Genomic DNA, 25,957 nt, shown 5'->3' on the forward strand with positions numbered 1-25,957 from the left:
CTTCCCTAATTTGTGTTTTGTCATTAATTTGTATCTAGCATTCCATACATTTGACTTATTTAGCTTATACGTCCTCTGTAACTTCTACTTGAATGTAAACTCCACGAGGGCGGAATTTTGTCTGGTTATTTGCCACTGTATTTCCGGTGATTAGAATCATGCTTCGCTTAGAGTAGACATTCATTAAATATTTATTGAATGAGTGAATGGTTGAAAGGAGACCAGAACTGTGTGGGCTTGTTCATAGTTTGTTTTTGATTTCTATAAGTGGTCACCAGTGATATAATTTATCCTAACACCCAATATTTGCACAATTCCAAATGCAAAGCAGTATGTCTTTTGATTAGACTCTTGAATTTTGATATAAAGCTGTTCACTGTAATATGTAGAAAACAAGCTGGCTTAAGCCTCCAGGTATCCTAGGAAAGCGGGCTTATGACACTAGCCTGATTGACCCACAGCCCAAGGTGGGTAAGCTCAATGTGGATGGAGGTCTCCCTGGGCCATGTCTTGAGAGTCCACTACCTTGGCTTATGGTATTAGGGAGCCTGGGCTGGAAGAAGCTCATGATGTACTTGGAGGAGATGGAGGGGATAATTTTTGGGGGGAATCTCTGCAGGGATGTGCCTAGGAAAGTGTTCCCATCACTTTATAGACTGAGGCAGTGTATTCTAACTGGTGTTTTTCAATTTTTTTCCCTTCCTTTTCTTCTTTTTCTTCCTCCCTTTCTCCCCCACTTTATGTAAATCAGGAACATATAGCTGTTTGGTAGATTCATTCTTCAGAGACAGGAACCCTGCAGTACAGCTTCTGCTATTTATGAGACAACTTAAAACCTTGCATACTCAAACCTCATCTTTATGCAAATTATTAATACCTGGAAGTTTAAATGACCCTAGCTAATGATACATGGGGGGGAAATTGCCTGAAAATTCTCTAAATGCAGAGCTGAAAATGTGTTTGCATCTTATTATGTGGAAACTATCACTAAAAATAAGATGATTTTTATATTTTTCTCCCTGTGTGTTTGTTTAAAGGGAATGTCTCATGATTCTGTGTTGTAAAGAAAACAACAAAAAAAGTAGGAAGCAAGAGAAAACAGATAGAGTACTTACAAACTTCAGAATTTAGTGAATTTTTGAGGATCATCTATCCCAGAGCAGGATGCTCAGGGGCTGTGGGTAATGCTATTGGAGAGAATAGACTATTATGAAGACTTTGGGTCTTCGTGAAAAGCATCAAGATGTCCTACATTGTCTGATGTTTGAAGTGAGGAGCCTTTGAAAACCTTCAGAAATATTTTTCTATTACTTATTCTTTAAACTACCTCTCAGGGACCCAGACTATGGTGTGTGGAGCCCTGGGAAGTCTGGAACATCATGGTATGAGCAGTGGACCTTTCTTTTGGCATCTGAGACTGAGCCCATTCATGTTTTGAGTTGAAATCTTGCAACAAGTTGAAAGGATTTTGAGACCAAGATGAGCAAGTACTAGCTCAAAGAGATACAATCAGGGCCTGGCTCCCTTCCACATTGCTCCTTTCTTTAATTTGTCTTTCCCTTCTCCCTCTCTTCTCCTCATATCTCCCCTCTTTCTATCCTGGTGCATTTCTTTTATTTGTTACTTCATTTTTTCTTTTATTTATTTTCTTTCTCTTTTCCTTTTTTTACATTTTGCCTTAAACAGGGCATTTCTTGGGCAGTGTCTGAGTCCAGTGGTTGCTTTCAGATCTAAGCAACTTTTGAATTTGTTCTAGGGAGGAATAGAACAGACCAACATGGGGAGGAGGGGCTGGCCTACAGAGTATAGGGAGAGGGGGAGAGGAGAGAGGGAAGAGGACATAAAATGAGGTGTGAAGGTGCCACGTGCACCCGGACCTTGAGCCCCATGGGCTTCATCCCATGATAGAGGATTTGGGTTTACTCGGGTTGGAGGATGAGATCGCCTACCCAACATTCCTCCCACCGCAGCACCCCCTTCCACCGTCCTGCCTTCCACCTCTGGAGGCCAGCTGTGGCCAAGATTCATTTTGCTACCTGTCTTGCAGCCAGGGCAGTAATTGTGGATAATGGGTAGGAAGGAATGTTTGCTGAGGATCTTTGGGAAGAAGTTTATTCTTCCCCTGGAAAGAGAGATGCATGGAAGGAAAGACCTTTCTTCTTTGTTTCTGGATTTGGTCATGCCCATATGTGGCATCTGGAATTGCTATAGCAGCCTTGCTACCACCCTTGTGAATCATGGCTGGGTGGATACTCCAAGGATGGCGGGGCAGAAATGTGGAGAGGTCCTGGGTCCTTGAGACCACTGAGCTTCCCATGCAAGTCTGCAGCCTCTCATGTAATTGGCCTCTTGTTTCAGCCATTTTTGCTTGGGGAGCATCTGCTTCTTGCAGCTGAAAGCATTTGATGAGAATTAGCGAGCACAATCTCATAGCTGACTTTATTTTGTGCCTTTAGTTAGTTGCTTTAATATATTAAACAGACAAAACATCCCATATATTTGTCTTCTTTCTCCAATTCCCCTTATTGTCCAGAAGCTGAAAGTTTATTCCTTGCCTGTCTTTATAAACTTTCCTAATAAGATAAAATACTTTATGAGCCCGAAGCTTGTGGCTGTTGCACTAGAATTAAAGAAAAATCAGTTTCAGTGATTTTTCTTTGATCTTCTAATGAGTGCTATTTGATTCTAGCCTAAATAACGCAGAGTGTCACTTCTTGTAAGCTTTGTCACATCCTGGTGATACAAGAGCAGAAGGGCCTTTCCTCTTGTTTTGTTCCTCCCTCCATATCTTCCTTCCAGAAACAAGTCCGAAGGGCTCCCCACATTCAACACATGCAGCCCTGTCGTCGAATACAATGTCCAGTGCTGTAACCCCCACCTCGTGGTTACTAATCCTGTGTGTGGCGAAATGAAAATTGCTTGTTAACCTGTGTGCCCAGTTCATTGTTCTTTAAAGTTTCTGGATTTATTTATTCAGTTTCTTTGCTCTGACCCCCCCAAGTAGGATTCTATATTGTGTAACCGCTTCTTCGGATTCAGTGCAGGAGAATCTGGAGGAAAGGGTCAGTGGAAGAAGGCAGTGAGAGAGGCTGGCCAGGACAGGGCTGAAGGAGGTGGGTGAAAGTTTGAGGGGAGGCATGTGACCAGGTCCAGGTTGAGGTCAGGGCTGGCATTCACCCATTTTGCACCAGATGGCCAAAGAGATTGTCCACAGTCGGTGTTCATTTTAAGAGATCAGTACCTGGGCTGTACCGGTTGTTAATATTTGGAATATCACCTCTGGAGACATGGATACTTTAAGACATGTCTGAGAGTTATGGCCCTCTCAGTGGTGTTTGAGATTTGAAATGAAAGTTTCAGAGAAACAACAGTTTGGAATAGTATGTCAAAATTTCTTTTGGCTGTGTGTCTTTGGTGTTTGTTTTTGTTGGTTTCATCGGGGTCAGCACTCTGGTACTGCAGCACCGCCCCGAAGCACCACCTAGTGGTGTTGCCTGTGTGATCCCTTTTCAGGGGAAGAGGGATTGGTACACTGGACCCCATCGTTTCTGTTCAGATACAGAAAATGTATGAAGACTTGTATAAGGGATTTAGAAACACTGAATTTAGCTACGTATAAGTGTGTTTGCTTATTTGAGAAAAGTCTTCCCGCCCTGGCTGGTGTGGCTAAGTGGATTGAGCACCGGCCTGAGAACCAAAGGGTCGCTGGTTCGCTCCCAGTCAGGGCACATGCCTAGGTTGTGGGCCAGGTTCCCAGTAGGGGGCGTGAGAGAGGCAATCACACATTGATGTTTCTCTCCCTCTTTCCCACCCCTTACCCTCTGTCTAAAAATAAATGACATCTTAACAAAAAAGAGAACCCCTCTCACCAGAAAGTGTTGGTGACAGTGATGGACCAGAAGTCTTCTGAGCTTCTCTCTGTGTGTATTTATCTTTGAACTATTCTTGCCTCTCAGAACCGCTATCTGTTAAACCAGTGTGTTGTCAACAACTATGTTGTGAAATAATATATATTGTATCCTTTTTTAAATTTAGCTGTTACTTGCTTTTGAGTCGAAATTCGGAAATACATTTCCTCTGGCTACAAACAAGGAAGAAAAATGATGGCAGACGGAGCTGGGACAGCCCAACAGTGCAGCAACTGGTGTGGGCCAGGGAAGAAAATGCTAAATGAAAGCCTTTTTTTTTTTCACATAGCCTCAGACCAGCCCTTTCCAGGAGAAATATACCATGAGCTACAAACATGATCATATATGTAATTTTAAATGTTCTAGTAGCCACATTAAATATGTAAAAAGAAATCAGGGAAATGAATTTTTAAATATATTTACTTCAATGTATCCAAAACCATACTATTCCAATATTTTGTCAATGTCAAAATTATTGTGATATTGTATGTTCTTTTTTCTTTGAAGTCATTATTTGAAATCCAGTGTATCTTTTACACTTACGTGTCTCAGCTCAGGCTAGCCATGTTTCAGGTGCTCAGTAGCCACATGTGGCCAGTGGCTACTGTATTAAACAGCACAGCTCTAGCCTGTTTCAAAGGATAATGATTGTCTTTTTCACTCAGTGTTTACAATATATCGAGGTGGTCCCAGGTCACACAGGCAGAAATGATTTCTTTTGATTCTAGCCATATAAGGACCTCCTTGTTAATGCATTTTAATGGTCCCTGCTTTTGAAATGTTTGCCATAGGGCAAGAGGAGGAAGGATTGGCTTTGACATGTAAGGAAGAAATTCTGAGAAGAGACTCAGAGTGGGCTGGTCATGGCACAATGCTTGGTGAGGGCTTGTGGTCAGTATTTATTATCTAGATGGGGTCACTTATGTAAATAGGTATGGGAAATATAGTAACCAGAAACAATATGGTATAATGGAATGAGTTCTAGATCAAGAGTGAGAAGAACTAGGCACTAGTCCAGGCATTTGAATGGGAGGAGAGAAGTAAACTAACATTGACCAAGCCAAGTGCACTAGGCACTTTGAACCCATTTCATTATACTCAATGAGCCCAATAGTTAGGTATTATAAGCAACTCCAGTTTACACAAGAAGAAACTGAGGGGAGAGAGATGGAATCCTGGATTATTACGGAGTCAGAATAAAGTCTCAGCTATGATTCCAAAGCTGCTCTGTTCTTAACATCATAATCCATATGCATGCCATATAGTAGGTTGTGTATTCTATCAGAGTTCAACTAAAGAAGCAGAACCAGTCATGCTTGCACATAGGTATGTATGTGTCACATGGAATTGGCTTATACAATTGCGGGATTGATCGAGCAGTCTCTGCAAGGGTAGTGTCTCTACATCTGACGCTGGAGCTTGAAGTCCCCAGGGCAAGCAGTCATAAAGGGAGGACCATGAGTATTCTGGAGGTTATAAGCATGAGATGAAACCTCACAAGGTCAAACTGAGCCACATCTTATTGTCTCTGACCTTGATGATGAGAGCATTCTGCAGAATCTGGGGTTCTTCATCATAGAACTAAATACATAGACCTGGTCTGGGAGTCAGAGAATCTGAAGTAGGATCCCGGAGAAGGTGGAGCAACTGCAGGCCCAGCTGCAGCTTCATAGCAATGAGCTGAATCAGCAGATCAGCAATAAACCGTATGAACGACCAAATGGCTACAGCTTCCTTGCTACCCTCCTGTTTTTCCAAGAATCTTCCCTGTGACCCACCCTAATAGGAAACATAAGAAAAGGAATTCTGGGAAATATAGCTCACCCCATCCAAGTTGATACATTACAAAGCCATCATGTAGGTACTCAATAAATATTTGTTGAATAAATAAGTGAATGAATGAATATTGTGCTGCTTCTCTAAGCAGTTTTCTGGTCATCAGAACACTTAATCCTGGCTCTACCTCTTATAAACCAAGCAATTTTAAACAGTCACTTAACCCCTTGAGTCTTGGTTTCCTCTTCTGAAAAACTCCAAGAATAATTCCTGTTGTGCCTATTTAATAGGACTTTTATAGGGATCAGTTGAGGTGATTTGAACAAAAATGCTGTGAACATTATAAAGTGTAAAATAAATGTGATTTTGTAGTATTGCATTATTTTAATTATTAATATTGGTACTAATACTCCAGCTTCCTAGTATATCACATGAAGTTTACAGTTCCTGACCAATTTACCTTATAGGTAACTGCAGAAAATTAAGTTAGGTGGAGTATGTAGAAGCACTCTGTCAGGTATGTCATGACGTATTTTTCAAAGGCAAAACAATTATCATTCAACTCTCGGGTATATTTACACCTTGTTTTATTTCTGGGCTAAATGGCTTAGAGGGACAAGTGTGTAACTGGAACCATCGGTACCCCTGGGAACTGGAGGGCAGCGGCTATTCCTTGGATGGAAGTTGTGGAAACCGGATGAGATTTCTGTCCTATAAGTCTGGGCTTGCACTTCACAGCAGCCAAACTTGCTCAACAGAATGAAGAAATCCCTGCGGAAGTTCTTGGTGAAGATGGCATAGAGGAAGGGGTTTGCGCAGGAGTTGATGGGGTAGAACACGACCAGGAGGATCTTTGACTTGGACACACTGATAAGGGGCACCTTGAGGGAGGCAGAGATGGCAAAGAAGGAGATGGGCGCCATACAGAGGAAGTCCGTGAAGATGAGCACAGCCATGCGCTTGGCGATTTTGGTATCACTAGAAGAAGACATGATGTTGGGATTCCTCACTGTGAGGAAGATGTGAGTGTAGCAGGCACAGATAACCATGAAGGCCAGGACATTAAGCACAAGGAGGGACATGACATACAGCTGTGACAAGGGGCTGTCAATATCCATGGGAAGGCAGATGCTCACCTTCATGTAGCTGCTAATACCAAAGATGGGAAAGAGGGCAACTGCAAAAGCAAAGATCCAGCCTACCAGCATGACACTGCCAGCGTGGCGGAGCTGCACCCTGCATTCTAGCTGCATGGCATGGGTGATGGTATGCCACCTTTCCAGAGTGATGGCTGTTAGAGTGTAGACTGAGAGCTCACTGGCAAAGACAGTGAAAAAGCCCGCAGCATCACAGCCTGCCCCCGTTTGCCAGTCAATGGCATAGTTGTAGTACTGGCTTTTGGTGCGGATATCAACAGATGCTATGAGCAGCAGATAGATTCCAGTGCAGAGATCAGCAAAGGCCAGGTTGCACATAAGGAACCGAGGGACTGTGAGTTTGTATTGGCTGGTAATCAGAATCACCAGCACTGTGATGTTCCCAGTGATGGCTAGGATGCTAATAAACCATATCAAGATTCTGAGAATATCATGCCCCATGATATCTTCACATGGATTGAAGGCATCTGGCTTAGGGGAGCAAGTCACATCAAGCACTTCATTGCATAAGCCATAGTCAAATTCGTTGTACATCGCGTCAAATCCTTTGGCGTAACTAGACTCATCGTCTTCTGCCAAAGAGACTCTCTGACCCCTAGCCTGAGTTGTATCATCAACTTCTTGCCTTAAAATAGATTTGTTGCAAATTGGATGAAGCTCAGAGCTAGAGAAATACAAAAAAGGAATAGAATCAACATCCTGGATCCAGAATGGCAAATACATCACTGTCTTTGCATAGGGCAGAAATGATGGGGTTTCTTCCTGAGATTTTCACCCCCCTTCTACCAGTTTGTCTGCCCTTGAGGCTAAGATCAAGGGTTAATGCTGCTTACTGTAAATGAACAGAACAACTTGTGTATTTATTCCTAGCGTTGGATGGCCCACTGGGGAAACCATCTGGCCACAACCTGAATGTGGGGAGGAAGGCGCCTGGGACTAGCTAAGCCTTCACTGTTAAGTGTAAATAATTTACAGACCTGATATCAACTCCACCCTTTCCTTTCCCCATCTCCATTCAAATATCTCTTATTATGCTTGGATAGGATCTATCTCCAGTCCTGTACTCAGTACCCAAGCTACTGGAAAATCTGGACAGTTTTCTGATTCAAATGAGAACTTAACTTGCTTCTTTTATTTACATAAATTGGAAGATTAGTCTGTAGATAGTTCCCAGCCAGCCCCTGCCTCTGGCTTTTGGTACCTAGGCTACTGGGAGATCTGCTAATTTGCTTGAAATGTTACTGAGGGTCCTATTTATTATTTCACTCTCCAGGGGCCACAGCAGTCTTCAGGCATACATTTGTCTGCAGAGTAAACCTGGCTGTCTCATGTTAAATAGTTCCCTAGTGAGTGCCCAAAAGAGCAAATGAAGGTTGCAAGGGGGCCTAATTTATTCCAAGATTGTAAGTCATCTCCTGGGGAGCTGGCTCTTCTTGGACTCACTTTTCTGTCTTAGTTTTCCTTTTAGACCCAAATGTGCAAGAGGCCTTGTCAACAGAATAAGGGCACTTTCAGAAGGGATTTGAACAACAGCCAGATCATAAATATTCTACCCACACAGGTGAGCAGTACATGTAGAGACAGAGAGGGTAATAGTTCTGTTTTTGAAGCAAAGGCTTCAAAGGAATTGGGATGTTTCACACTGGGTCTCTTTTGGGATGGAAAAAAAAAAATCTCAATCTCTCTCTCTCTCTCTCTCTCTCTCTCTCTCTCTCTCTCTCTCTTTCTCTTTCTTTCACACATGAAATGCCCCCCGCCCCCCCCCCCCCCACCCCGCCGAATCCCACCCTCCCTGGGAGGCAAGGTCACAGCAATGTAGTGACTACTTTTCTTGCAAACCTTAACATAATCTCATATGCGAGTTTGAAGTGAGTTTTAAAACTCCTCAAAGATCCCCTTGTAAGAAGGAGAGAGTGGCTGAAGGAGTGAAGGAGGTAAAGACACCATTTGATACTCAAGGGCAAGTGCTGGCCAAGTGGCTGAACCTGCATGGGCTGAACTTTTCCCATTAACCTTCATGAGAAGGGGTGGTTAGGGAGAACTCTTTCCTGCCTTCTCTCCCTCTGAGAACTGAACTGAATTGCTAGGATGTCATTTTCTCTTGGGCCAAAGGGCCCTCTTTTTCTTTGGTTGTAGAAGGTGCCATCTTTTGATTAGAGAGGGATCGGGCTTCTCACATCTGTCGTGGGTGACACTAAGGGGACTGAAGACTTAACACACATGTGATTGAGAATGCAAAGAAACTCTTTTGCGTTAGAGATCTTACAGGAAAGGTGAGGCAAGCTCATAGATGGGTGTAGAGGGGACAAGAGAATATCTGTGGTGCTTATTCTAATTCTGGCTCCTAACCTCTGTCCCTGGAGCAGTGACAGCACAGTCTAGGGCCAGGAAGTTAGGAACCTGGTGCCCGCAGACTACAATTCCATTCATTGGAACAAATCTGGCTCCACCACCTCCAGACAGCCTTCGCTTCCCAGGGCTTATGTTGGCTTCAGTGAAGATTCTTACTGTTGATACCACTACCAACATATTTTAAGTATCGATGCTTTTCTTTCCCGAAACAGAAGTGACTCAAAACATGAATGAGGAAGGAGCTAAACAATACGTGTCTCTGAGAAAAGAATAGAAACAAAGGTGGCAACGAGGGATATAAAATCTTGCCCCTTCAGCACCTTTGCAAACACTAAGAATCGTAAAGAGTTGGAATTCAGCTGAGGGTTGGTTAAGAAACCGGTCCTCTTGGACGCTGATGAATCAGTGAACAGACACTGGGAAGTGCAGAGTGGAGCGGCCCAGAGCCTGAGCTTTGGAGACAGACAGACAGACCAGAGGGTTTGGATCTGAGTTTGGTTGGTGTTGGTCAGATTATTTACTGTCTCTGAGCTTCAGTTTGTCTCTGTGAGAAAGGAGTAAAAGTACCACTATTAGCTTTGTGAGAATTAAGTGAGATAAAGATGCAAAGTCTTGCAGTGCCTGGCCACGAGCACTCAGAAAATATCAGCCATAAGGAGGCAGATGATGGTGGTTACTTATTAAGCTCATGTTGGGGCCTAGGCCCGGTGTGGGCACTTAGGTGCGTATGTCATGTTGCACCATTTTAAATTTAGCAGTGAAGAAAAGGTCTAGATACAAGAAAATTAAATAATACAATGAACAAAATAACAACGCAAGCTGAGTATAGAGCTATGATAAGGAAGTAACTGGTTCAATGACAGTTGAGGAGTGTGGGTAAAAAGGTCTTTTGCTTGAGAGGCCAGGAGGGCCACTGGCCAAAACCTCAGTCATAGGGGCCTAACGTTTACACTTTGGGCACTTCCAAATGAGGACTGGAAGGATGATTTCATCACACAGCTTTGAGCTTGAATCTAAACCACACCGACTATGATATACAGTGAAATAAGAGTCACCATTTAAAAAATTCCATGATTATCTTCTGAATAGTATGACTATTTTGTCTTACATGTGTGTGTGTAAATTTATTAAATTAATGACTAAACACCCACTGCAATTTTACTTCATTTTGGCATGGGTCTCTCCTTTGCTGCACCTGATGGGCCCTTGTGGTAAGTTACCATTGAGACCTGGAGAGGGTGAGAGCTCAATGGTCTGGAGGGACTGGGAAGGCCTCTAGTTAGGGGACAATGTAAGCAGACCTGGAGATTTCTGGCTGGGAAGGCCCTGAGGCTACACCTACACTCTAGGGTGTGGCAAGGCCAGCCGAGTGGGAGCAGCGCAGTAAGACAACGTGACATTCCTGTGGTGTGTTGACAGCACACCATGCGCAGCTCTTATGGTGATCTTAGTCTCCTTCGAGATTTTCCTGAGGGGAGATCAGTTCCAGGTTTTGGCAGTGAATTGGTATATTTCTTGCCCTGGCTGGAAGAACTCTTGTGTGGCCTATAAAAGTGGCAAGCCTTCTGCTTCATCGCAGGCCCTTAAGAATTTTAGTTGTTAGGAAGAAATTCCCTGGCCCTTGAGCTAATTGGTGAGGAGTGTCTGATTCTGGCTAGTTTCCCAGTGACGCACGCAAATTCTGAAAAGTAGCCCCTTTTCTGAAAATCTTTCAAATGGGTCTGAGGGTGAATTCCTCGTTCCTTTAAAATCATTTTGGATGTTTTATTTGTTGTTTTGTTTTTTGTTTTATTTGACTTTGAGCAGGGCATATGTCTACCTGAGCAGGTCAATGCATGTTGAAGGTTGGATAATAGAGGAGACTGTGTTAAACAGTGAAATGATATCACCGGGAAGCTCCATTAGTGCTGGGGTATTGTTCTAGAGTGGTGGCAAGGCATCACGTGACTGAGTGCAGTGCATGGTGTGGACTGTATCCGTTCAGAGGCAGGTGCGAGCTTTGAGAGCTCATACCCAGTAACGCTATCTCCAGTGGGTCTCTTCAATGTCTGGAATGTGCGCAGTCTCAAGTGCACCCTCTTCACTCGCTCCAGATCCTGTCTATGATTATCTCAATTTTTAACCAGTTATCTACTGGGGTGTGGCTCTGTTAGGATTACCTTCTTTAATATGACCAGCCTTGAAAGCCAAAGTGAACACATGTCCTAAACTTTGTCCTCCCCGTGAAGTGCTAAAATGCGAGGAGGGGTTACAGAGGCTTAGAGTGGTTGGGATATATTGTGGATGAGCGCATCAGTCTCTGCAATGGTGTTTATGTTTCTTCCCTCCAAAGCTGACTTTGGTGGTGCCCGGGACACGTATGGGGTGCAGAGTTTGGGACTTGAAGGATAAATCCATATTGGCACAGAGGAAAAAGGGAACAAATATTAATTTAACAGTAGCTGTGAGTTAAGTACTATGCTTGGTGTTTTCCATGTTATCTCATTTAATATTTGGTAGGTAGTCTACCCTGTGAGTAGCCTTCTTCTGAGAGCCCATTTTCAAAAACATTAGAAATGCTCTACAATACTGAAGTTTGATTTAGAATGTGCCTGAGGGCTTTCGTCAGGATGATCTCTCTGCCAGAGGATTCTCTTATTGCCACAGATGTGTAGCAGTTGTGAACTCCTTCTGCATTGGAGAAATCCAAAGCAGGGCTCAAGAGACGGACGGAGATGACAGACTCACATTTGATGTTTCCAGTTAGCAAAGGCACAGCAGTGGCTGGGGTATGTGAGGCTGGCCTCCACGAGTGCAACAAACTTTTCCAGACTGGGAAGCTTTTTTAAGTTGTAAGCCGACCTGGCCCGCAGCTTCCTGAGATTTTCTAAGCCATAGCTAGGCAGGGAGTGGATACTGGTTCTCGAAATATCTCTGTAAGGAGAAAAAGTGAACATAACCTGATTACCATGGGCCTAAAATTTTCTGCTCCCGTAGCAGGCAAAATAGCAGGCACAGTGGTGATCCTCTTACGTGGGTGAGGAGAGAGACTCCAATTCATCCAACACACCTTGGTCAGATTGATATTTGGCTAAGAGGACATTTGATTCAGTCAGAGTGCTGTGTTAAGTGGTAGGAGCACTTAGATAACAGGCCACTTTGAATCCTGGGTATATTCATAGCCTGGCTGATCTGGGGCTTAAAAGTAGTCCTCTCCCCTTCTACAGTCTATAGAATTGACACCCACTAATTTGCCTAGGAGCAAGGGACTGAGACCATTTCCTCTCCAATATCAAACCTGCTATAAAAATATTTCTGATGAGCTGGAGTGGAATCTGTGGCCAAATTTCAGAAAAGGGTGAGAAGAGAATACACTACAAGGGAAAGAGGAGTCTGCTGGGTAGTAGAGGCACCCTCAGCGCAGAGTCTAAATGGCAATATGGAGTATGAACATGGCATCCACAGCCAGACTTGCCTGCATATGCCCCCTGCCCCCTACCTTTTAGATTTGTGACCTTGCTCAAATTACATCACTTTTCCACATTGCAATTTCTTAAGTTATATAATAGGGATGATAATAATCAGAGGGTTGTCGTGAGAATTAAATGAGTTAGAGTACATACAGAACTTCCTGCCAAAAGAGAGCACATGACTGGCAGCTATTATCCATAAACTTCTCTCTCTCTCTCTCAACTCACACACACACGAATACACATACACACACTCAAACACACACAGTGGTTCTTGCTTTGTAGGAGAGTGTCTGCCTGGGTACACCAGCAGTTGTCTACATGGGAGCCAACACAAATGGATAGTTTAACCTGGTCCCTGTCCCAGGGGGGGCTCTGAAGTCCTATCCTTTCTGGCACTAACAACAGTGACACAGGTACTTATCTGGCAGCACTGTTGGCAGCTGCAACCCTGAAAACATCCAAGACCAGCTAGTGGGAGCAAGGAGATTTAAATGTCACCAGCTTAGACCTTTTGGGGCCAGCATGTTGGCCATGAACGAACACTTCTAATGGGAGTATTAGCAAGCAATGACCAGGGTGGGTTCATTTTAGCACCCTGGGAGATGCTTGGGGAAGGAGAATCTTCTAATGTCTACATTTCCTATAAGTCAAAGCAGTGGGCACGAAGAGCAAGGGAACTTGGGGGTGCGAGTACATATTTGTTACCCCATATATTCTCAGACTGTGTCATTCATTCTCTTGCTAAAAAATTTATAATGCTTCCTATTGTCCAGCGAAACCCCTAACTGCTGTTTTATTTGGCACTTCCCTTTCCCAGTCAAACTTCTTGTACTTGGTTGTCTATACTTGATGCCATTATTTCCTCAACTCACAATCCAGCCCAGTTTCTGCTCAACCCCTAGAGAACCAATACTCACTAAAGTCATATTTTAGTTCTAATTTTCTTGATTTCTCAATTATATTTTACATGTAAAACACACCTCCTCTCTGAGACATTCTTGGCATTGCATTCCCTTTAATTTCTTCTGAGATCTTTGACTTCTTTCTGATTTTTTCTTCTTTATCTTTTAAATATTGTAGTTTCTCCAAATTTGGGCCCCCTTCTGACTGTATATGTTCTTCCCAGGTGATCTTACCCACCTTGGTTTCAGAGATCAGGTGTATGCTGATGACTTCTAAATGTGTATCCCAGTTCAGATCCTCCTTCTGAACCCTGGGCCCAGATAATCAGTTGCCCATCAGATCTCACCATTTTGATGACTTGCAAGTATTGAAGCTAAATTTATCATCTTCCTTATAAATGTATTTCTGCTTTTGTCTTTTCTATCTCAGCAAATGACCCCTACATTTTCCCCTGTTGTTCAAGATAGAAACCTGGGGGTCATCCTTGACTTCTTCCTCACTTAGAATCAGTTTTATGTCCTCACAAGCCTAACTTTTATATCTGTTTCATATCAGTTCACTCCTCTACCACAGCTTTAGTCTAGTTCAACAAAGTCTCTGCCTAGACTAAGACGATAGTCTCATAACTGTTATTCTCATGACTGTTATATCAGTCAGGGTTCTCTAGAAGCAGAACCAATAGGATATATAGAGATATAAGAGGAGATTTATCATGGGAATTGGCTCACATAATTATGGAGGCTGAGAAGTCCTGTGATATGCCATCTGAAAGCTGGGAAACCAGGAAAGCTGGTACTATAATACCCTCTGAGTCCAAAGGCCTAAGAACCAGGGAAGCCACTGGCCTAAGTCCCAGAGTCTGCAGGTTCACGTACCAGGAGCTATGATGTCTGAGGCCAGGAGAAGACAGGTGTCCCAGCTCAAGAAGAAAGCAAGCAAATTTGTTTTCCTCTGCCTTTTTGTTCAATTTTATTTCCTCAAATGATTGGATGTTGCCTACCCACATTGGGGAGGGTGAATCTTCTTACTCAGTCTATTGTTTATCAAATGCTAATCTCTTTTGGAAATACACAGAAACACCCAGAAATAACGTTTCCCAGCTATGTGGGCATCCCACAGTCCAGCAAAGTTGACACATAAAATTAACCATCACAACCATCTCTCTTTCTCTCCAGAGCAATTTTTACACTGCAGATTGGGTGATATTTTAAAAATGCCAATCAGATTATGACTTCCTGCTTAAAACTCTTCAACAATTCCTCATTGTCCTTCTGATGAAGTACAAAGCGCTGGATGCGATATAGCAGTCATTTGCCTGTTTTCTCTCACATCCGTTCTGAGCACTTGTCTGTGCTGTTCCGTATTGGAAAAGGAATGGTCTCTTCAGGTTCCATTTCCCAGGTACCACCTTGTCTGTCAGTTTTCAAGTGGTTCTGGTGGGAAATTGGAGGATGGAAGGAAGAGTAAAGTTACGGTACTTCTCATCCCTCCTCTGCCTCAGGCAACAACTACTCTCTGACTCCAGTTGTCACTGGGCAGATCTGCTGAGGATCCAAGTTCTATTAGTTGCCCCAGTACTTATGTGATGGTAAGGCTCACCTCTCAAGTCTCAGCATTCATACTGGTTATCTACCATCACTAAGCTCTGGATTGCCAATCCCCTGCCTTATATTTAGGTAAATTTACATTTTCAGATCTGATGATTACCTTTATGTGGTATCTATGTATATTTCACTTATATGTATATTAGATGCCAAGCCAATTAAATTTGCCAATAATATTGTTGAAATACTTCTGGATGCTTCCTGATTTTTTTTTTTTTTTTTGCTGTATTGCTCTGTCACTACTGAGAGAAGTACATTAGAATCTCAAACTATAATTTTGGGTTTGTGTATTACTACTTTTAGTTTTGTCAATTTTTGTTTTATATATTTTTGATGACAATTTTTTAGGTACAAATTTAGGACAAATTTATAATTTTTATACTTTCCTTTGTATAAGGAAGGCTTTCTTTGTATCTGGTAATTTTGTCTGCTAACTCTTTGGAATTTCTTTTCTGATGGCCCCCTGATTTATACCTTTAGGTTGCTTTTCTTTCTTGAACTCAACATTACGTTCAACTGCCTTCTTAAAATATCTACTTGGATGTGTAATGGGCTAGTCAAATGTTGGATAGTAGAAATTGAGCTCCTGATTTTCCCTGAAAACCTGCTCTACCTACAGCCTTTCCAGTTGTTTGTGCAAAAATTTGAAGTCACGCTTGACTCCTCTCTTTCTTTCTTACCATACATTAATCCTTAGCAAAATGTCTTGGCTTAACCTTCCACATATACCTGGAATTTAATTACTCCTCACAATGCTCATTGCTAACACCATTGGGTAAAAGTTCTGGTGTTTCAGGATTTCTTTCCTAGTTCTTTCCTCTGTATTATAATTCTTCAGAGTTGGAGTCCCTGGAGATGAGAGTCTTATCTATGACCCTTTGTCCCTGTGATGAGTCTCCACTCTCTGCTGCTGATAGATCCAGCTTTCCTGGCCTGATCTCCCCCTTTATACTTGCTTCTCAACTCTCCGCTCTGCCCTAGAAAATCTCTCTCTCTCTTCAGACAATTGCTCCTCTGACCAGTTCCTCAATTTACACTCACTCTGGTCTTTGTGACCAAATTCCTGTTTCATCTGGCATTTGGGCTCCTCTTTTCTCCCCTCATAAGTGTGCAAGGGTGCAACACTTGCCTATTTTGTCTACAACAGTTCTAGTCTCCTTCTAAGAAATGCGATGGAAGTATAAAAAATGTTCTTCAGGAACAGTTTAAACCAGGGCAATCATTACCTGCCACGAACACTTTCATATGTTATAAAGCAAGCAATTCAAAGCAGAAGACTATTTTTCTTAGTTATACCTTCTTCCCTTAAATTTATAATATAAAAAATCACATTAATCGAAGATTTCCAAAAATAAACACATTTTTATATTCCCTGCAGAGTCAGATTTTTGCACTCTTCATGTAGAGGGTTTGTTTGCCTTTCCCTTGGGTCCAGGCTGAACTGCAATGTCTTTGGAATATAATCAAGTATGATGGAGTATTTCTATATCAGTTCTGGACCTTGCCTTTAAGAGCACTGACAGCTTCTATACTGGTCTTATAGAGTCCTAAATTGCCATGGAAGAATGCTGAATACCCTGATACAGACACACTAGGAAAAGGCTAAGCCATGTGTAGAGGTCCTAGGGGATGAGATTCTTCATGTGTGTGTGTGTGTGTGGAGAGAGAGAGAGAAATATACCAAGGGTCACAGATATACCAGATATGTGAGTGAAGGGGACCACTAGGAAGTAGATCCCCCAAACCCACCCAGCAAACATCACATAGGTCAGAGACAAGCTAGCCAAATTCTGAAACACAAAATTGTAAGCAAAATATAATGATTTAAGCTACTAAGTTTTAGGGGAGTTTTTATGCAGCAGAGGAGGACCAAAACAGACTCCCATTGACGTCTCTGTGATTTCTTCACCTCTATCATTGTTCACAGTGGTAGCAGTATTTTTCCTTGAAAGCCACGAAGAGCACAATAGCATTGTGTTCGGATGCTTCCTGCTTCTCTCGCCACTTACCATATTTTGCTTTATAAACTAGCTCTTTGCATTTGCATTTATTTTCACTTGATTGCAGAGGGCTACTTGCATTCTGAACAGTGCTTTTCATGTTGTAAGCACCCCCAAAACTGTTGTTTTGTTTGAAGATAGACTGGGGAGTGACACTGAAGTCCTGGGAAAGGCAATAGATAGAACACCCCAGCTACCTGTGATGTCTTCGGACCTGTAACAATTACTAAGACTCTTGTACCTTGTGTTACCTCTCCCATTTTTCATATTATTTGACTCTTCATGTATATTTGTTTTGCCTCCTCAGCCAGATTTCAGATGCTGTAAGAGCAGGGATCATTATGATATTTTGGTTTTCTACATCGTATCTGGAACATGGCTGGACTCATGATATCTGCTCAGTAGATAGTTGTCTGGTTAGCAGAGATCCTCAGCATCATAATAAAAATGAGAGGCTGGAGCAAGTCTTGCTGGTCAGCAGTTCTAAAGGGATACAGTACACAAGGTAGAGTGAGAGAGGACATCTGGCTTTAAAGGGAGATCAGCAAAATGGTGTTTCTGCAGCAGGAAGTTATATGTGACAGAGTACCAAAGGCACAAGGAGAAAGGAGCAATCGAACTGGGAGCAATCTGACTGGGAACCGAACCAGCAATCCTTTGGTTCACAGGCCAGCATTCAATCCACCAGCCGGGGCTTAATTTGCATTTCTGATTCCTCCTCTTCACAGCTAAAGAATATGTGAGCTGCTGTCATGTGCACTAGGTGGCTTTGCTGCTGTGCGACTAAGGCATCTTGTCAGGGTCCTGGCACCTAGTATTTCTCCTGCTAGATGTTGAAAGGAGAGAGTGGTTGGTAGGGAGAGATGCAGAGCCCCTTTGAGTGCGGTAAAGCAAAAGTCTTTAGTAAAAGTGGTTCCCGGGTGGTAGGGAAATGAAAGTGTTTGTAGAAGTGTTTATTTAAAGCTTACTGGATACTTGCTGAAGTTAGCAAACATGGAACTTTTCAAGACTTCCAAATTTTAGACTGGCAGAAAAATGTCTCTCTGGTGTCTCAATGGATTAAAAAATATTCATAGAAATTTATGTCAGCAGTGCCAAAGATGAGAAAAGTGGATACTGTTCCATGTGGTTTGAGACTTAATAAATATTCTTATTTTTGTTCTGTTTCCCTAAAACACACACACACGTACACATGCACACACATGCACACACCTCACACACCACACACAGTCTCCTCTCTGGCTATCACCCTGCCATGTAGCATGGAAATCTAATGTTAGATTTTAATTCCTTTGAAAAACACTTTTCACTTTTATAATGCAAATGTCCCTGGGGGAATAACAATATAAGACATCATCAGTTTTTCACTTCTTCATGGAAGTAGATTATGATGACTAGAGGCTAAAGGTAGGCTTGGGGAGAGGCCCAGAACACAACGCCTGGTAGTGAATGGTTTTCAGGAGGGTTATACTGGGCAAGCATACTTTGAGGACTAAGGGAACCACAGGATGGGATTTGAGCATTGAAAGCCAGGCAGCAGACTTTAGAATTTATATGAGCAGAAGAATGACCTGTTGAAAGCTGTGTTTTTGTAAGATTAATCTTGGGAACCTTGAGCCTGGCACATAGTAGGTGCTCATAAATACTTGTTAAGTGACTTGAAAGGAGAAAGGATTGAAGGTAGGGAGGGAGGAGGGGGTGAAGGTTGTTGCAGAAATTTTGGCCTAAACTAAGAGCTCCCTTCCCCACACACTGTCACTTTATCTGATAAAAGTCACTGTATTACATGACAAAGATTTATTGGGCACCTGCTCTCTTATTATAACTTCCTGTGACATTTTCTGCAGAGCTTATTGTTGTGGGCAGTAACATTTATCCCTCTCTAGGAATGATATACTTTAGGGCAGGTACTATTTGTTTTTAAATCTCTCTATCCCGTTTACCTAGCAAAGTATCAGACACATAGCAGGGACTCCACCAACATCTACTAAGTGTATAACATGGAAGACCTAATATGCCCAATGAATAGTAAAGAATGTTTGCTTTATTACTGATGCTCCTAGGGCTGGTGGGCTGGGCACGGGGCAGGGGAGTTCATGGGCTGGTGTTTTAAATCCTTGTCTTTCACACTGATTTAATGACTGCAGTCTTTCTAAGAAGTCGCTTTGGTTAACATTTCAGCACACGCTACATTCTGGCCGTGACTCGTTTCGAGAATTTAAATCCTGAAATGCACCAATGGGAGACTTCATGGATAGTGGCTGGTGCTGAAGAGATTTAGTGATCCTAACTGTTTCAACATTGCTGGGCTTCTTGATTTTGAGATACGAAGAGGAAAGGGAGGCAGCCAGCCGTCAGTAATAAGACGCTGAGTCAGGAGAGGCAGGAGTTAAAGTGCGCTCTGTGCCCCATTTAATAAAGTGTGTTACAGCCATTGCCACAAATTTGATTTGAACAATTTCTATTTTTCCCAGCAAAGATGTTATTATAGGTCAATCATTTCCATAAGTGCCAGCGCATTTCTGGTGTATACCACACTGACAGATGGTTAGGAGACCTCTCTTTCATGATCCCAGGTGGAATAAAAAGGCAATTTACTGTCTATAGGACTGTGGGTACGCTGGTAATGGAAGAGAATCATTCTTATACAAATAACTCAGTGTTTGAATCTGAACTATCAAATGAATCTGAGCTATAGCCAAATCAATTTGATAAACTATCAGAATATGATTGTACTGGCTCCAGCTTGCAAAGGCAATGCATTAAATTTTTCCCACAGGAAACTCTTTCCTGAAAAACAGCAATTGCTTGATTGCTTAAAAAAAAACAAAACAAAACTTGAGTGAGCTCAGAATATCAGGTGAAAACTCAGATGGCCACTGACATTCAAGGTCAAGACTCCTGAGGGGGAAATCAGGATGCTAGGCAGCTCCTCTGAAACTTGATGGAGCTTGTCTGTGTGCTCCGGGCTTTATCTGTGTCTATTTCTCTTTGCAATGGAACATCTCGCCCTCACACCCTTAGGTGTTCAGAGGCTCCCTGTTCTTCCTTCAACTAAAAATTTCGCCTTCAGGAAAGGAGTTATCTTTGTTTTGGGTGCTCTCCCCTTAAGTCTTTCAGGGTTTTTTGTACATATCTATTGTTGGAGAGGAAGGTTCATATTTAGCTCATGGAGGAGACATTCTAAAGAACGAGTGAGGCTTTTCAATTCCCAGCGTTGGTGCTAAGGCAGGGATTCTCAGTGTGCTTTCTGGACCAGCAAATCAGCTTTACCTTGGAAGTTACTAGATATGCAGTTTCTCAAGCCCACTTCTGACTTGCTGAATCAAAAACTCTGGGTGTGGGGACCAGCTATCCGGGCTTTTACCAGCATGCCAGGGGAATCTGATGTATGAGCAAATTTAGAACCACTGGTTGAGAGCAGTTGAGAATCACTCTTGCTGCTGAGGTGGCTCATAGTTGAGTTTTACTCTGAGAATTGTTCTTGTTTGACTTGCCTAAGATTTGACTCCTACCTGGGGATAGCCTGTACCCAATGCCTGTTGATGAGGAGGTGTAGCCCCTTGCCTTGATTCAGTACAACTTTGAAGGGCTATCTTAACTCCAGAGCTCCCCACAGGATCAGCTGAGGCTTCTGTTGCAAATGTGTTGCTGTCAACTTCCCTCTTAGCCTGAGTCTTTTGCATCAAGCACTTCCCAGTAAACCTCCTGCATACAAATGCCCATATCGCTGTCTCATTTGTGGGGAGGGAATCTAATCCAAGGCACAGTCACAGCATTAGCCTGGGCAGCATCTATAGTGGGCTGAGCAGTCTGTGCACGCTCCTTCTCCTACCCATTAACCCACAGCACCTGGAGTGGGCTGGTCTTCTGTACACACCTTAACAAATAGCTCCCAGGCTAGGGTTTAGCTTGGGCTGGCACATGAGGTTGCAGAAGTAGATGATGGGATAGGCCATAGAATCTCAGGTCAACAAGCAGAGAGGAAAGACATCTGTGGACTAACCTAAAGCCCCAGAAAGGGAGGCTTGGTGATCAATCTTCTTCCCTCTAAAGGCAGGAGAAGGAGAGTAGCAATTCCTATAGGCTGGGTTTTTGGCCAGGATCTTGCACATATATCCCCATGTATTGAGGTGAAAAGATGTAGAATGTATTATTACCCTCTGCCCTTTAAGTCATGGCAAGTGCTTCATAATTCCTTTGAATTTTCTATAAGTTTTATTTCCTTTATTCTGGCCAGGTGTGTTCCTGTGGAAAAGGGGTGAAAAATGGGCTTGCAACTTGAGGACCTCGCAGAGCTGCTTCTGACATCCCTCTTCTTGATGGTATTCGTAGCAGGGCGGCTGGTGGGTTCAGATCTGTGTTCTCCATTAGACCCCCTGATGGGACGTGTTGCACACACTGCGTGTCAGCCTGGGACCTGCTCGAACAACCTCAGGAGACTTTCTTCTCTGCTGTGTGTATGTATCATTTACTGCCGTCCTTAGGCCGAGAGTCTGGTGTTTATAATTATTTCCTCTTCTGTTTTAGTTCACAGCCAGTTGCAGGAGCCCTAGTGAATAACTTTTAGATGTTTGATTAGACATATTTATGCACTTTAGGCAACATGAGATGGTGGGAATGCATGGTATGTGAGGCAGGAGACCTGGTTTCTGGTCCAAGCTGTGGCTTACGATGGCAGCATAGTCTCGAGCAGGTCACTTCCCACTTCTGGCTCTGGTTTCCTCAACAGGATAATGAACTAATTGGGAATTCTGTCCAATCTGAATGTTCTCCGTAGCAGTCAGTTCTTAAGGTGCTATGACTTCGCAGTGTACCTGATAGAGGTCACACATGGAAACCTACCCCATCACAGATACGTTCTGCGATAGCAGATAAAGGGGCCTACCTAGAAACATTCAACCGCCCTAGGACTTGTAGCTAAGTGAAATAGACAAATTGCTGTTGTGGTGGTCAGAGACGTCCAAAGCACTTTCTCCAGGTTCATTTGTCTTCTGAGTACTTTAAGAATAGGAAACATTAACTAAGCATTGCAAGTTCTAAGCAGTTGGTGCACTTGGACACATGGACTATGCTGGCTTTCTTCGTTTGTTATGCCCATGTCCTGCTTGGTATTAGCAACATGCAGCATGGCCTGATACATTAAGCTACATATTTAGTTTTTGTCTGGCTCCACATTATAAGAATGTAAGCTTTCTGCAGGGAAAAGCTTTCTTTTGTTTCTTGCTATATACAGTAGGTGGTGCAGGGCTAGTTCTTAAAATCTATCTGTTTAATGAGGGAATATATAAATATATACATACATGCACATAATATTGTTAAGCTTCCAATAATATTAGGAAATAGGTGTTACTGTTTTTGCCACTTTTTGAGGTAAGGAAACCAAGGCCTCAAGAGGTATAGGAACTGGTTTTAGGCTCTGGCACCTCTGCTTTAATCATGTTCACACTTCCTCCTCTTGCTTATATTTCTTTGACCTTCTTTTCTTCAAAGATGCAGAGTCTCATGTATGGGTCACAACACGTTCTGTCCTGAGTAGAACCATTTTAGGAGTTCCGGCTCTATCCTGAGGGGTCTAGTGTTATTTATAAACCCACTAAGTCTGACACAGAAAAGAACCTTGAAGATAACATACACCAGCCAGAAGAAGAATATAAGCTTTTGGTGATGATAAAAGTGATGTTGATAGATGGATGATAGGTAGGCAGATAGGTACACATGGTCACTTATTCTGACTACCAAATAAGAGGTGTAGACTAGTGGCTCCCATGTGCTCAAACTGACCTTAGGCGGGCTACATAAAGATCATCTAGAAAATCTTTAGATTTGTCCATGTGTTTGTCTGGGTTTTTTGCTCACTATTTCTTTTTGCATCTGACTCCTTCTTTCTGGGTTCTTTTCTTCTTCCTGCGGTACATTCATCAGTCAATGTAGTAGGTCTTGCTTAGAGCCCAGGGAGACATTTTTAAAAAGCTCTTGCAGATTTTGGTCCCTGCATCCATGAAGGTTGCAGAAGGAAGAACTTGCTATTGACCGAGGAAGAGGTGGGAATTAGAGTGGCCCTTGTGGAAGGGCAGGGGCTGATGAGAAGAGAATAGGGACAAGTCACACTGGGAGGGAGGGATGGAGATGAGGAAGCAACGATAGAAAGAAAGGTGCTGAGGCAGGCCTATGAGGCACTGAATGTGTCAGAGGAGATCGGGAATCGAGGCAAAGAGGATCCAGATATTACTGTGTGTATGTCTCTCACTGGGTTGAGGGAAACTTCTGTACATTGAGGGTAAGGAAGAAGACTCTGCTTTTCCTTCTAGGGAAGAGATGCCTGGCAGAGTGGATAAGAGTCTGTACTGAGTCAGATCAATTGGGTGTTAAATTCCTGCTCTAAAATTTACATGGCCTTGGGTGAATTAGTTAATCTTTCCAGGGAAGCTCGTTTTTCCTCACCTAAAATGGGAATAATAGCTCCTACTACAGAGGTTATGGTAAGGATTATATTAGAAAATGCATCTTAAGCTTTTGTAACACTGTCTGGGACTTCGTAAGTACTCATTAAATGTTGTTATTGCCCTGGCTGGTGTGGCTCAGTGGGCTGAGCACTGACCTGTGAACCAAAAAGTTGATGGTTCGATTGGGTTGCAGGCCAGGTCCCCCAGTTGGGGGCATTCGAGAGGCAATTGATCAATACATCACACATCAATATATCTCTCCCTCTCTTCCTGTCTCCCTTCCCCTCTGTCTAAAAACATAAACAAATAAAAGTAAAAATTTAAATGTTATTATTATTTTATTGAAAGTTAGAACATGGATCACTTCTTAATTGTCCCTGTACGTCCTTGCAGATAACACAGATAAAAATTGACCTTGATTGTAAGCCCTGTCTTGAAGCTTCTATGAATTGGAGAAAGTTAACTTCTAACTTATACACACTGATCTCTTGTATGTGGTAATGGGGCAAGCTACTCACAGAGTGGCTGGTCCAGAGGCTCCCTGGAAAACATCATTAGGCAATTCTTTCAAATTATTGTTATCACTTAGATTCCTGGGGCCAGAGTTGAGGAAAGAAGAAGAGAAACACAAAACCACATAAACATCACTGTTGTAAGAGCCATTTCCCTCTAAATGGCCTGGAAGAATAGTCAGGGCTACTTACAGCTCATCTAGTTGGGTTCCATTGAATGCACAGTTGTGTATTTCTTCAATCCCATTCTTACTCAGCCATCTGAAATAAAAGGCCCATTAAAAAACCAATAATGTCAGATGCAAACAACACAGGGTTTCATAATTGGAAGCACTGGGGCAAGGTCAGGCAGCACAGGTTAGGCCATAAATAAAGTGCCACCCTTAAGGCTCAGGGATGGGGTGGATGGGAGACTGATTTATCACTGTATAGCCTTTTGGAATGTTTGAAGTTTGCATTATGTGCATGTATTACCTATTCAGAGAAATAAATGAGATTTAATTTTGAAAAGACACACTTAGGCATAGCAGCCTGGATCCTATGAGGTCTTTGCACACGTCATTCGTGTGCAGAGACGATGTCATGCAGGGAACAGATGAAGATCTTTCTCCTCCTGAAGGACAGAAATCATACAATTATTGAACAACTGTTTATAAGACAGAGAACGTTTTGTATCACCTTTCTCTAAGGCCTTAAGCCTCGTACCCATGCTCACCTACAGCAGCCAACCTGGCTGTCGTCAAAAAGTGATCTAATTAAGCTGTCACACAACCTGAACATCTCCTGTGACCCATAGCGACCTGGCTATTGGAGGTTTGTGGAGGTAGCTCTGGGTTAAGCCAGAAAGGAAGAGAAATCAATTACAGAGACTGTGGGCTGTGGCGGGGTGAGGTGGTTTGAGTGGGCACGGGAGGAGGCTCTGGGGGTGGAGGCAGCTGGATGATGTGGAACAGTCGTCCTGATTGTGCAAACAAGGTCAGTGAGCAGGTTTGCCTGGACAGGGCAGGCCAAGGACAGACACCTTGGGCCAACAGCTCTGCATTGCTGTGCTCTTTGATGGATCTGAAAACGAACACTGAAATCCAAGGTTGGGAGAGCTTAGCCCCGGAGAGCCTCTGACAACCTGCTCTTGATTTGCTGCCAGGTTCTTTCCCCTGTTGGGCTTAGTGGGTTTACAAATAACACTGTTTAAAAGTGGACTCAGAGAAGCTCCTGTGCACTCAGGACTCTATTTCCTAGACTGCAATGGGTGGCTAGAAAATGCTGAAAATCACAGGAGAACAACTGTTGATTTTTTTTCTTCCTCCTGGAAAACAGTTTAGCTAAAAAAAAAAAAAAAATCATACAGGAAAAAGGTAAACCTTTTAAAACATTAGCAACCAATTGGTGGCTCCTGATGGCCAAGGAGTGGCTGTGCACCTCTTTCCCACATCCCGCCTGCCCATACCTACCCAGGAGAAAGCCTGTGCCAGGCACATCCAGCCTCCTGGCTTCTTTGTTATCCTGTCCCCAGGGAGTAAGAGTTGCTGGAGCAACTGCCCCTAACCTGTAGGATCCCTGGGGGTTTTGGATCAAACACAGGGATCAGCAAACTTTATCTGTCAAGGCCAGTTAGTAAACTTAGTAAACTATAGGTGTTGTAGGCCAAGGGGCAAAATGGAGAATAATACATAGATACATTGTAGGTACTAATAAAACAATTTCTGCAAAATTTTTGGCCAAATTAAAAATATTATAGTAATAATTAAGTACTTTTTTGAGGGGGGAATATAGGTGTGCTATTGAAGAGAATGCTATTTTTTTTCTTTCATCGGGATAGCATTTGACTTAATTTAGGTTAGATGTTA

At 42.8% G+C, this 25,957-nt stretch overlaps 1 protein-coding gene across 2 annotated transcripts in view; it reads right to left on the reverse strand.

The window, feature by feature from the left end:
• Nucleotides 1-6,170: 6,170 nt before the first annotated feature.
• The window catches only part of FSHR (follicle stimulating hormone receptor), a 156,761-nt gene continuing 136,974 nt past the window's right edge, over nt 6,171-25,957 (reverse strand). Inside the window, exons 6-9 of one of the 2 annotated variants that reach the window (XM_024553069.2) lie at nt 24,303-24,371; nt 24,117-24,191; nt 11,921-12,106; nt 6,171-7,505 (exon numbers count right to left, since the gene is read on the reverse strand). In XM_024553069.2, coding sequence (XP_024408837.1) covers nt 6,272-7,505; nt 11,921-12,106; nt 24,117-24,191; nt 24,303-24,371 — 1,564 coding nt within the window. In that variant the 3' untranslated portion in view covers nt 6,171-6,271. The remainder of the gene's footprint in view (nt 7,506-11,920; nt 12,107-24,116; nt 24,192-24,302; nt 24,372-25,957) is intronic. The other variant, XM_024553068.2, reaches the window with a different exon arrangement.

This window comes from Desmodus rotundus, chromosome 5 (genome assembly GCF_022682495.2).
Source record: "Desmodus rotundus isolate HL8 chromosome 5, HLdesRot8A.1, whole genome shotgun sequence".
Lineage (NCBI taxonomy): Eukaryota > Metazoa > Chordata > Mammalia > Chiroptera > Phyllostomidae > Desmodus > Desmodus rotundus.